Genomic DNA, 13581 nt, shown 5'->3' with positions numbered 1-13581 from the left:
CCTTTGCACTGTACCTCGATGCTTATTTAGCTGCATTGCTTAGAAACGTGCTGGATCAAAGCCACCAGGGGCTTCTCCAGGCAGCTGCAAGCAATGGGGGGCTCACAACACCCACTATAGGCGGCCTCGGGTGCTGAAAGTAGAGGCGGCGAGCTTTCAGATAACGTGGGGACGCCAGCCTGTTTCTTGAGCCTGTGCAAGTGCAGTGTCCCGCTAGGGCTTGCTGCAGCATGGCGTGCCGGGGAAGTTGCCCATCATCTGGCTTTGGGCTGTCCCAAGCCCACGCAGCTATAGGGTGACCTGATGGAAAGGAATCAGCCCGTAACCTCTGCTCCCCCATTCGAAGGGCTACCGACAGAAGGACTACTTCATTGCCACCCAGGGGCCCCTGCCACACACCGTGGAGGACTTCTGGAGGATGGTCTGGGAGTGGAAGTGCCACACGATCGTGATGCTGACCGAGGTCCAGGAGAGAGAGCAGGTGGGGGCACTGCTCAGCCAGATCCTCGGCAAGGGGGGAGGCGGATCCCCAACTGAGGTTGAGCGGATCCGATGGGTGGAGAGAGGCTGGGCCAGAGCTGGTCCTTAAAACATACTGCCCGCCCCGGGTCCTGCAAACGCCTCTGAGCCGCAGAGCCGTGGGGAGGGCTTGCTTAGGAGGGAGAGAGATTAGAAGGGAAAAAGGGCTTCGTTTCACCCTTTTCGTTGTTGGTGTTAACCGTAACTACCCATTGACTTCTATTCTTGGCCTGCATTTTACATAAGCTGCCTTGAATTTCTGCCATTTTATATTTGCCAAGATTGCAACCTATTGAAGAAAAAGATGTTTATTCACTGTTTTCAAGACCAAAAGGCATCTTGAAACCCAACTGGTGTTTTCCTGGTCAGATTCAATAAGTTTAATATTTTCCTCCCTCTTCCCAGCGAACCATCCATGGCCTTCTGATATTACATTTATTCCATAACATTATTAACACTTGAGAACCCACCATCCAACCAAAAAACTAAACTTTTACCAATAATGTACATCTATCTAGTTGTTCCCCCAGGATGTAGCCAACACCCTGAATTTCACTTTGGTTCCTTAGCTTTTTGCAAATTATATGGCATATAATTTGTGTACCATACAATTCACCCTTTTAAATTAGGCAATCCAGTGGTTTTAAGTCTATCCACACACCTATCCACAGTCACTGCCCATTACCCACCTTCCCCCAGCCCCTGGAGACCCCTTTCTGTCTCAGTAGTTTTGCCTGTTATTCTGGACATTTCATATAAATGGATTCCTACAACATGTAGCCTTGTAGCATGTATCAGAACGTCATTCCTTTTTATGGCTGAATAATATCCTAGTGTGTGGATAGACTGCATTCTGTTTCTCCATTCATCAGTTGATGGATATTTGGGTTATCTCAGCCTTTTGGCTATCATGAATAATGCTTCCACGAATATTCATGGACCAGTTGTTCTGTGGGCTTATGTTTTCATTTCTCTGGGTAGATACCAAGGAGCGGAATTGCTGGGTCATGCGATAACCCTATGTTTAATGTTTTGAGGAACTGCCAAATTGTTTTCTAAAGCATCATTTTACATTCCCACGAGCCATTTAAAGATTCTGATTTCTCCACATACTCACCAACACTCTTTACCTGTCATTTGGTTATAGCTCTCCTAGCAGGAGAGTTATTTGCTTATTTTAAGCATCCTATCTCACAGACATGTGTGCCTAAAGAAAGTAGTATTTAGTTTGGCTTGTTTTTGACCTTTTATAAAGGGGATGATTTTAACACATAGTCTTCTGGGTTGTGCTTTTTCCACTCACAATAAGGCTTCTGAGATTTTTCTCTGTTGATACCTGTGTCTGTGGTTCATTCATTGCCATTGCAGCATAATATCCATGGCACAAACTGTGCATCTGTTTATTCACCCCAGCTCCTGCCATGGGCATTGAGTGGTTTCCATTGTGTTTCTTTCCAAATGGTGCTTCCTCTACATTCTTGTGCACATCTCCTGCTGTATAAAGATGAGCGTGCACCAAAGAGATGAAATGCCACATTAGAGAGTATGTGAAGGTTTGAATTTGCAAGATAGTCCCTAACTGCCTTCCAAAGTGGTTGTAATAATTTACACAGCTATCAGCAATGGATAAGAAAGATCAATCAGTTGCATACTTAGTATTATCAGGCCTCCTTTTGGTGTCTTTTTAAATAAGTACTTCTGCACCCCAAGGTGAAAAGATATTTTCTTCTAAGAGTTTCACAGTTTTCTTTTTGTCCTTAAGTCTTAACCCATGTGGGTAGATTTTTATTAAGGGGGAAAGCAACAGCATATGGTGGTGCAGGCTGTGCACTGCTCAACTTGGAGGTTGGGGTGGGAGTGGAGACCTTAAGACCAGCCCTGGGAGGGTGTGAGGTAGGGATCCAGTTTCCTTTTCCCCTATAGAAAATGAATCATTCCAGCTCCATTTCTGGAATGATCTCTCCTTTCTGCTGTGTCGCTTGTCGTGTATCAAAGTTCTGGGTACATGTGTGTCCATTTCTGGACCCTCTAGTCTTTTCCACTGGTCAGTGGGCATCACCAGATAATCATAGCTGCAGCCCTACATACATTATTTTCCTGATCAAGTGAAATAAGGTAAATGGTTCTTTCACCTTCTAGTCAAAATTGCAACAGCAAATTAATCATTAAAAGACTTAAAATTTTATTTTCTCCCTCAAGGATAAGTGCTGCCAGTATTGGCCAGCAGAAGGCTCAGTTACTCATGGAGAAATAACAATCGAGATAAAGAGTGACACCCTTTCGGAGGCCATCAGTATACGCGACTTCCTGGTCACTTTCAGTCAGGTATGGGCCACCTTACACTTTCAGTTCTTACCATGGAATGAACTGCAGCTGCCACTCCGTGTTCCACTTGCCCTTGTCCAGAATGTGGCCCCGCACCTGTTGTGTTCCCTCGGCCTTTGCCTGAGTCCCCATTATTGCACACAGCCGTTGTGTTTACTGGGGAGCCACGTCATCCAGGGGCAGAGCCCCTGTGAAGGGCGGGCCTTGGTGTCACCTGCCTCCTCGCTGGAGGATGTGGATGGCCGAGCAGAGACCAACTCCGAGTGGTGTCCCACTGGGGTTCACTGCCCCCCACTCCCTGCTCAGGAGGAATGCTGTTAGCTGGGATCCTGAGAAATGAAAAGGACAAATAAAGTCACCAAGGCTTCTCTGAGCCCACTGCCATCTCAGAGCCCCTGACCACGCGCCTTTCCTGGGGGGGTCCCAAGCCTGGCTGACTCTGAGCAGCTGCCCCCTGGCAAAGAGTAGAAACACTTTGGGTAAAGGATGCATTTGATGACCGCCTATGGGACCTGACTTGGTTCTGAACTCCAGCAGGTCAGTCAGCAGAACCTCAGCTTGCCCCCAGCCCCAATTCCTCCGTGCTAATGACCAAATGACCCAGGCTTGCTAGACTCAGGACCTGCTCCCCTCGAGCCTCTGATGGGAGATGCAGGGAACTGGCTCTGTAGGAAAGCAAAGCCGCCAAGCACCCCATGAACAGGTGGGGGAACCCCGTAAATGGTATCATCTGGGCATCAGGGTCCCCAGGCAGAAGGAAACAGCCAAGTGCCAGCCTTCTCATCTAAGGTGAACACAGCCAAGAAAGCCTGCCCAGGACCTTCAGGACAGCCAGGCGAGGCTGCGGCCGGCCGCCCAGGGAGAGCTAGAGCCGCGCGTCCCTGGGAGGGCCCGTGGGGCTGGGGCCCCGTCCCAGGCAGGGGAAGCGGCCGGGCAGCACTGAGACGGCCTTTCCTGCCCACAGCCGCTGGCCCGCCAGGAGGCACAGACCCGCGTGGTGCGCCAGTTCCACTTCCACGGCTGGCCGGAGGTCGGGATTCCTGCCGAGGGCAAAGGCATGATCGACCTCATCGCGGCCGTCCAGAAGCAGCAGCAGCAGACGGGCAACCACCCCATCACCGTGCACTGCAGGTGAGACGGCCCCGCAGCTGCATCCCGTCCGGAACACTCAGCTGTGGCAGCCAGGCTTCCAAGCAGACCCCAGAGCACCCCTAGAGGCAGCTGGCACCCCCAAACAAGGACTTCGATGGGTGGCATTAAAAAGGGGAAGTCATATTCCTAGGCCCTCACAGCCCTGGCCGAGCCCACCCACCCCTTCCACCGGCAGGGGCCTTGGCAGCGTGGCAAGCTCTTGCAAGCAGGACTTTGGGGTGTTTTTATCCTTGGGTGGTGCTAATTTGCTTCTAAAACTGTTGTGCTTTTTTTTCCGCGGGTGTGACTCCTGTCTCTCGTGAATGCCGTTTGCCCCACGCCCACCACCGCCACCCCCTCCCCTGGTTGCCCTCAGAGCCCCAGCCTAGCCTGCGGGGTTTGGGGGACCCGCCGGGCGCACTCCCAGCCTGGCCAGTAGGTGGCGCACACGCCTCGGTGTTCAGTTCCCGCCCAGGACGGCTTTGGGGTATCCTTGAGAAGAAACTAGAAATTCCTTCACACTCTGCTCTGCAGACCCGGGCTAGGAGCTTAGCATGGGGCTGCAAGGCTGAACAGGATCTGCGCCTGGCCCGGGGTGTCCCTGAAGTCGGGAGGTGGCCTCAGTCACAGGGGTGGAACCCTAGGAGGCTCCGAGGGGCCCCATCGTCAGGCCAGCTTGGGCTCTCACCTTGTGGGGTTTACGCAGTTCACAGGATAACGGTCACCTTAAAAGGAGCTGACCCAGCTCTTCGCTGCGGGTGTTACCAGATACGTCTTCCAGATTCTTGTCCATGCCGCGAGAAAGAATTCATGGGCACTGCACAGCGTAGAGCGAGGAGGCACGAAATGTATTGCTTGTTGCAAGAAGGAATTCAAGGAAGGGACAAGCAGGTGTAAGAAAGTGAGAAAAGTTTATTGACAAGGAAAAGAGTGCAGGCTTAAGGGGGAAGTGCAGGCATGCTCCAGGGAGAGTCGTGCCAGGCTGCTTGGCACATGGGTTTTCACTAGTTTACACAAAAGGGAGGTGGCGTTAGAGACGTTGGCACATGAGGTGAATTTGGATTTTTGTGAGGTGGGCACGAGCAGTTTCTCTTCCTGTGTTGTTTCAAGCACATCTTGTTCTAGTTTCAGTGATTAGATTTACATATTGATGTGCAAGCTCTTACGTGCAGGGTCTTCATGAATTTTTTCTTAGTTGATTTTCAGGAATGTCAAACTTTTGTCTTTTGAGGAGAGAGTCCCTGATTCACTGGGCCACACGGTGTTCTTGACACTATTTTTTTAAATTTAGTTTTATTGAGATATATTCACATATCATCCATGGTGTACAATCAAGCTGTTCACAGCACCATCATATAGTTGTGCATTCATCACCCCAGTCTATTTTTGAACATTTTCCTTACACCAGAAAGAATAAAAATAAGAATAAAAAATAAGAGTAAAAAAGAACACCCAAATCATCCCCCCATCCCACCCTATTTTTCATTTAGTTTTTGTCCCCATTTTTCTACTCATCCATCCATACGCTGGGTAAAGGGAGTGTGATCCACAAGGTTTTCACAATCACACTGTCACCCCTTGTACGCTATGTTGTTATACAATCGTCTTCAAGAGTCAAGGCTACTGGGTTGGCGTTTGACAGTTTCAGCTCTTTACTTGTAGTTATTCCAATACACTAAAACCTAAAAAGGGATATCTATATAGTGTATAAGAATGCCCATCAGAGTGACCTCTCGACTCCACTTGAAATCTCTCAGCCACTGAAACTATTTTATTTCATTTCACATCCCCCTTTTGGTCAAGAAGATGTCCTCAATCCAACAATGTCGGGTCCGGATTCATCCCTAGGAGCCATATCCCACGTTGCCAGGGAGATTTACACCCCTAGGAGTAAGATCCCACATAGGGCGGAGAGCAGGTGAGTTCACCTGCCCAGGTGGCTTAGCTAGAGAGAGAGGCCACATCTGAGCAACAGAGGCACTCAGGGAGACTCTTAGGCATAATTATAAGCAGTTCTAGCCTCTCCTTTGCAGTAACGAGCTTCATAAGGGCAAGCCAAGATGGAGGGCTCGGCACATCAAACCGCCAGTCCTCAATGTTTGTGAGAACATTAGCAACAATCCAGGTGAGGAAGCCCAACACCTCGGCATTTGCCCCAGCTCCTCAGGGGCGCGCTGCATATGTATTTTTATTCTCTGCCCAAATTACTTTAGGATGTGTCACTATTTCCCTCTAGCCTATACAGAGCTACTATATTTCACTACCTATTAAAAGTTCCATGTAATTATGGTGTTTGAACAAACTGACTGTACAAGTTAAATTGTTCAGAAAATATAGATCCTGCACCAAATAAATATCTCTTCCCTTGGTCTTGACACTATTTTGTTATCTTATTTTTGTAAGCAGAGCTGAGAAAGTCTGGTTCATGTCTCGGGAACCTGCTAAGCTCAGCCAGGGGAAGCATGTGTTTTAACCATCATATCACAGGGAAGTGCCCTCTGTCTTAAGCAATTCAGAAGGCGTCCCTGGCTGAGGCGGGGGCTGGTCAAGGACTCCCCCTCCCTACACCTGACCCGGGAGGGGCTGCTAGACCTGGGTCCATGTTGGGAGCCCCCCAAGGAAGAGGAGAAACGGCCACGCTGTGATTTGACTTATAATGGGCCAGACCCAATTCACTAAATACCTGTCTACGGTAACTGGGGAAGCATTTTAGGAATTTTATGTTTGCTTGAGCTTGTTCAAAGGTTAAGCTACTTAAAAACGCCCACTACAAATCCTGGTGGTGTTTGGTGACCGTCGCCTCTGGACTGGTGGTGGGGGTGGCCGTCCCTTTCCCAGGCCCATCCGCTGTCCAGTTGTCTGCATTGAGCCCCTTCTCTCCACAGCGCTGGAGCTGGGCGGACAGGCACGTTCATAGCACTCAGCAACATTCTGGAACGAGTAAAAGCCGAGGGACTTTTAGATGTGTTTCAAGCTGTGAAGAGTTTACGACTTCAGAGACCACATATGGTACAAACCCTGGTAAGAAACTGAACGATAAGGCTGTTTCCAGAAGAGTGAAGAATTGTTTCATGTTGTGTTTGGCGTATGTTTCATGAAAGGGGCTCAAGTGTATGGGAGGGTGGTAAAAATACCCAAGGAAAGGAGCTAACTGGAAATTTCTACAGTAAAGGTTTACCAACCCACTTCCTTCTTTGCGTTTCTGCTCTCCAGGAAGGCCTTGGAAAGGGGGGCTCATCCATGACTTTCGATTTCGAAGACCCCTTAGATAGAGGCAATAATGGCACCAAGTTATGTGTCAAAGTGAACTATTTTAGGTGACTCCAACTTACATTATTTTAAAAGAACTGTTAGTTCAAAAGAGAACTGGTGTTTAAAATCCTGGTTCTTGTAATTTTCTATATTACACTTCCATTTGAACTGTTTTCCTGGCCTGGGTCTCACTCAACCTGAAGTTACAGTCCAGGGGGATTCAAGAACCCTTGTAATGTACAATTGCCCTGTATATTCTCTTAGGTTATTTGGAGAAAATGCACACTGTTTTTCAAAAGTGATGTTTCCTCACCAAGCTCGATAATGGCTTGTTCTGAACCACCAAGTACAATTTTAAAGGCTGTCATAACGCATCCTTCCCCTCTTAGGACTTGTTCTCCTTACCTGCATCGTCCCCCACACTAATTCTGTGCATAGAAGGGAGGGGAAGGGGGGCCCTTTAACCGTCTCAGCCGGAAGCACAGCTGCCAGAGGGAGTCCCTGAGCCCAGGCAGGTTTGCCAGCCCACCCCCAGTGAGGCCGTCTACACACCAGTCGCCCTGGCTGCCCCTCAAGCCGGTTAAAGCACATCTCTGGGAGTGGGACCCTTGGGTGGCGCCTGCCAGGTGATCCCAGTGTTGAGCTTGAAAGCCACTGGGCTGGAAGGAAACTGGGCGCCTGCTGGCTCTGCCCCACCCACGTGCAATTAAGCAGACCCTTTAACTGGAGAGGCAAGACACCTGCCCTCTGTTGTCGCTTGCAACTTTGGCCCCTCCCACCCACCCACCAACCCTTATGCCCACCTGGGTTTCCAGAGAGTCACAGGAGGTTCTCCGAGGAAGGCCTGGAAACGCCCTTCTTTCCATCCCTTTCGTCTTTCCCTGTTGAGTGTCCCTTACAAGGCCTGGCTGCTTCCTCCTTAACCCACGAACCCCGCTCTGATCCTACCCACCTCCCAGCTTTACTGGGAGGACCAAAGTCAAATAACGTGCGAAAGCATCTTAATCAGTTAAATGCCTCGTACAAATGGAAGGCATTATTCTAAATCATAGAGAAAAATGAATGTAAAGCAATGTCCCTTTTAAAGCACATTTAGGCTTTAAAATAATCAAGATTTTCATTTTATTTAACTTTTGTAGGTTAATTTTTTGCTACATTGTGAAGTTTGACAAAGTCCTCTGGGTTGTTGGTTTTTTTTTTTTTTAGTTCAAAAATTGTTGTTTTCCAGTTTAAAAATGAAAACTAAAGACATTTTACTCAGACTGTTCTAAAATGTGCAATCTAAATTAAAACTAATTGACATTTTCTATGTAAGAAGAAAGCATTATTTGGAAAATCTCACATACCTAAAAACTGAATTATATAACAGGTTAATATACATAAGGATTATGATATTCTCCTAAATAGATTTTTTATATCTTGTTTTTGAATATTTTTCCTGATTCAGTTAATCAAATATTCTTCAAAAATTATAATTTCAATGTATTCTTGTTTTTCAGGAACAGTATGAATTCTGCTACAAAGTGGTACAAGATTTTATTGATATATTTTCAGATTATGCTAATTTCAAATGAAGATTCCTGCCTTAAAATATTTTTTAATTTAATGGTCAGTATATTTGTAAAAATCATGTTAATTTATTTCATAGTTGACATTAATATTCAACCTAATTTCTTTGTATATATTTTGTTATGCTTTAAAGGCCACCTGCTATAAAACCATTAAATCTTAAATGCCCTTTTTAAAAGTTAGGATAATGTACTAAGATCAAATAATACCCCATAAAATATGTATTTCTGCTTATATTAGTAAATATGTTAATTTCTCATTAGATTCATTTCATGTAATTTCACATGTTCAGCACCTGTAAAAGTTGTAAATCTTAATATGCCAAGTGTGCTTATACCAGACACTAAACACAAAGTTGGTTATGAAGAAAACAGTTGAGGACTCAGAATTCAGTTGAAAAAGTTGAAAATTCACTTTCCTAACTGATTTTGCAACCCTGCGCAGCAGCTATTTTTTGAAGGCAAACTGTTTGTGGAGATGCAGTGTAAACAGGGAATTTTCTAGGGTCCTCGGTTTCAGCTGACATGGTTTATTTTTACATTTTAAACATCAAATAGGACTTTACGACCTGAATCCAGGTCAAAAACCCATTAGAGTAGTTTGTGGCTCCACAGTAAGATTTTTAAATGTATTTATTCAAGGTCACGTCTGTGAAATCTCAGCTAGATTAGGAGAGCCCTAAGTGTCAGGCGTTCTGGTTTGCCCATGGCCTCGGGGACAGCAAAGCCAAGCACCGATGCTGTGCTCCCGAAGCACCACTTGCTGCCGTCTGTCTGTCTGTCTGACTCAGATAACCTGAGAATCAAGCCGGCTGATTTTCTCAGAATCCCCTCCCATTCTGCCTCCGCTGCCTGTGCTGGTCCTGAGCTATGCCTGGAAGCTCAGCCAGAAACCATCTCCCATCCCAAACGTGCAAAATGCACCGACGTCTTATCCGCACAAATGCGAGGAGCACACATTCGGGCACAAACAGCAGGATAACCATAAGCGACTATACTTTAAATTTTCTGAGAAGCATTTTGGTATTTAAAAGTCTCTTGTAAAAAGCTAAGATAGTTTGTAAGGAAAAAAAAATCTATTTAGATTTTTACAGTTTTTTAAAAATCCCACCCCTCAATATTTAGTAAAAGAAAACAGAAAGAAAAATCCTTACCCTAAAGTCTAACTTATTTTTAGATGCAAATACTACTGACAACTTTGGACACTGGATAATCCCTGCCAGCTAGGATTAGTGTATAGGGGGAAAAAATGAATGCAGATATATTTAATTAAATAACAGTTATCATACTATAGATATTAGGTACCTAGCAGATGAACACAATGCAAAAAAAAAAGAAGACACCTGTTCTAACTTACGAAAAACATTTAGCATGTGCAAGTTTTTCGGTACATGTTTTGCTTTTCAAAAGAGAAACAAAGGCCTTATTCAACTTTTCCATCGATAACTGATTGCACCTTCCTGATACACTGTTTATCCTCTCTTGATTTATAGTGTGCACAAATGCAACCCAAAGGGTAGATTGATTTTATAATAGGATCACAGGTAATCAAGGTCTGGCTACTCCTTCCAAGCCCCAGGGAGGATCGCTGTCCTCACCATCACCCCAGCTGCTTCCCTGGGCTTCACACAGCTGAATGCACCCCCTCTCTTCTCTATACAACGATTACGCATTTAGATCCAAGAGGAAAGTTGTTCGTTGTTAAAATCCCAGTCACACAAGCTTTGCTTTGACTAAAGGAGAAGAGAAGGAAATGAGCTTTCATTCAGCACAGGAAGGCTGGAAACAGAGCCGGCTTGTTCTGATGACGTTGGCGTTACACTGGTCATTTACTTGAGAGTTCAAAGTCAAATTCGAGGGGCAAGGATTTGGGTCCAAATTTAGGAGCCCTTCCTCGGACTCCTTTAGGCCCTTTAGTGGTCTAACTGACACCTCTTGTATCAAGAAGTATGCTCAAGGTAGACCTCCTCAGGGGTGCCCTCAGGCAAGTGCCCCAGGTGTAGGCTTTCTCTGACTTAACCCACCCCCAGGTGCTCCCAGCAGGTGTCCTGGAACTCAGCTCTGCCCGCTGCCAACCCTTCCTGGTCTGGAAGCAAAGCAGAACCACTGACCTTGGCAGAGGACTGATCCTCCCTGTTGGAGGCAGCACTTCCCCTCCTGGGGGCCTGGTTCTGGTGGGCTGCTTGTCCCTGCCCAGGCTGCCCCAGCTCAGCCTCTGCTGGTGCAAGAGCAGCTGCGTGTCGCGGCAATAACCCGGCAGCTCAGCGTCTCCTCTGTGCAACCTGGAAAGTTCATCTGTCCTTCCCCTTCGGTCAAAGAAGGCCCATTGTACATAACAAAACAGCCCAAGGCTGACGACATCCTTTTTCCTTTCACGTTTTTCTGTGTCGCATGCAGTTGCATTAAAATGCCAAATAGCGATTAGAAGACGACCGTTCTGATCTGTATGCTTTATCGGTCACCATGTGACTTGTTTCACTGTTTTCTTCCATGTGCTGTGCGAATGAAGAGTGCACACCACTGTTTTCAACGGTATTTTTATGTGTTTTTAAAAACTTTTTAAAATGAGCCTGACACCTGCGTTTCAGCATTTGGATATCTGTCCATGTTATTTTTTTAAATGTATGATTAACTGATACTTTTCTTGTTTGTTTAACTAAGTTGCCTTTAATTTATGTGCAATTTTATAATGTATGTATTTATTATAGTTTCAACTCTCATATTTTCTCTTATTACATTTATAATTTGGTCTTGCTCTGATTAAAAAGCCAGTGAATGTTGCTGAATTCTTTGTATATGCAAATTGCAAGATCTAATACATTCTGATGCAAGGATAAATCTTTACTTTGACTTACGGTCTGTGTCTCTTTCTTCAAATCTCTTCATTCCATCCTTGTGTCCTTTTAGACAAGACAGTCATTAGGACTAAGGTGAGAATTGATTTATATAGGTAATTTATTTTAGGACTTTTAAAATTTAGCTCAGACCTGGCAAAGAAAGAGCCTCCAAAGCTTGACTGGGCAGGGTGGCTGGTGGGCCAGCCCCAGCAGTCAGTGGCCTTCAGAAGACATGAGTTGTGCATGAAGTGCGGCTAATACCTCGTCGTCTCGGGAGTCTGTGTTCCTGCTCCAGTCCAAATAGGACTCTGAGCTGTGAGCTGTGGTTTAGCAGAATTTCCAAGAAGATGATAGCATGCATGGTGGTTTGGAGCTCTGTGCATCCCAGAAAAGCCTGACCTTAAATTAAATCCACTCCTGTGAGTGTGAATCCATTGTAAATAGGTCCTTTTGGTGAGGTGACTTCAGCTAAGTGGCCCACCTCAATCAGGATGGCTTGTAATCCTATTACTGGAATCCTTTATAAGAGAATGAAAGCCACAGAGGGCACAGCCAGAAGCTGAAATCAATGAAACCCAGAAGACGAGGTTGAGGTCCAAAGAGGCCGCCATGTGCCGTGCCATGTGACATGCCAAGGACCAAGGATCACCGGCAGCCAGCCCCAGAACACCACAGTCTTCAGGGAGAAAGCATCGCCTTGATGATGCCTCGACTTAGACCTTTCTCCTAACCTCAAAATCATGAGCAAATAAATTCCCTGTTTAAACCAAACCATTGCATGGCATTTGCTTGAACAGCCAGGAAACTAAAACGGCATGCTTGGAAGTCCACAGCCGGGTGGGATCAGTAGATCTTTCTAACATACGCTTTTCCTCCTAAAATCTAAAGCCCCTTTGAGCCTCCCTTTGCTCACCCTTCTCCTCTCCACATCTTTGCCTCTTGTAATCTCCAGCTCTTGCCCTAGAAACTTCCATCTTCACTTCCCTCCCAACCCCACACACCAGTTTTCTCTTTCAGATGCTCTGGGCCCAGTGTGGAGTTTAAACCTATTCTTTTTACTATTTATGGTATTCATTCAAAAAATTTTATAAGCCCTGTTATATTTGCTAAAATGGGTGATTTGAAAACCTTTTATCCCCCCACCCCCCAAAATCACCTAATATGAAATGACATCATCCCACAGGCCTGTTATTGAAATGACATCATCCAGGAGGGCTGCTTCTGTGGGCCCTTGTCTTGCTTTCCCAGGGCTGCTGCAGCCAAGCACCACAGACAAATGAAATGTACTGTCCCACAGCTCGGAGGGCAAGACACCCCAAACCAAGGCATCGCAGGCCGTGCTTGCTCTGACATCTGCAGGGCTCTGGGGCTGGCTTGCCGACAGCCCGTAGCATAACTCGGCCTCTGCCTCTGGCCGTCGTCGCTCGCTCTCTGTGTCTCCCCTTCTATAAACACCCCACATATTGGATACCCACCCCCACCCCCAAAGCCAGTGTGGCCTCATCTTAACTGCTAACATCTTCAAAGATCCTGTTTCCAAATAGGGTCACGTTCATGGGGCCAGGGGTTAGGACTTGAACATGTCTTCTGGGGGGACATGTTTCAACCCATCATGGCCCTTGAGTCATTAGTTTTTCCTCCTGTGTCTGTTTGTCCGTGTGTCCCTTGCTAGACGGCAGGGCCTCACTTCCGCCCTGGGTGTGATTGGGGCTGTCCCCTGGGTCTGAGGGAAACTGGAGAAGCAAAGAGCAGACACGCCTTGGGGCGGCAGAGAGGGAAGGCGAGGTCGAAGAAAGAGGAGGGCTGGGGGAGCCACCGTGAGCAGGAGGCCCCCAGGAAGCAACTGACAACAGCCTTCCTGAGCCCACATGCCGGAGGAGCTGAAGAGGAATAAGCCCACCCCTCTTGCACATGGAAACACCCACAGGCATGACACCACATGCCGGTGG

The 13581-nt window shown here is 46.7% G+C and overlaps 1 protein-coding gene across 4 annotated transcripts in view; it reads left to right on the top strand.

Moving 5' to 3' along the window:
- Positions 1–11645, top strand: part of PTPRE (protein tyrosine phosphatase receptor type E) — a 173367-nt gene extending 161722 nt beyond the window's left edge. For all 4 annotated transcript variants that reach the window (XM_037803932.1, XM_037803930.1, XM_037803931.1 and 1 more), the window contains 5 exons: positions 347–481; positions 2719–2844; positions 3809–3975; positions 6861–6996; positions 8727–11645. In XM_037803932.1, coding sequence (XP_037659860.1) covers positions 347–481; positions 2719–2844; positions 3809–3975; positions 6861–6996; positions 8727–8801 — 639 coding nt within the window. In that variant the 3' untranslated portion in view covers positions 8802–11645. The remainder of the gene's footprint in view (positions 1–346; positions 482–2718; positions 2845–3808; positions 3976–6860; positions 6997–8726) is intronic.
- The last annotated feature ends 1936 nt before the right edge of the window (positions 11646–13581 follow it).

This window comes from Choloepus didactylus, chromosome 15 (genome assembly GCF_015220235.1).
Source record: "Choloepus didactylus isolate mChoDid1 chromosome 15, mChoDid1.pri, whole genome shotgun sequence".
Classification (NCBI taxonomy): Eukaryota; Metazoa; Chordata; class Mammalia; order Pilosa; family Megalonychidae; genus Choloepus; species Choloepus didactylus.
This window is presented reverse-complemented; position numbering and strand designations above follow the sequence as displayed.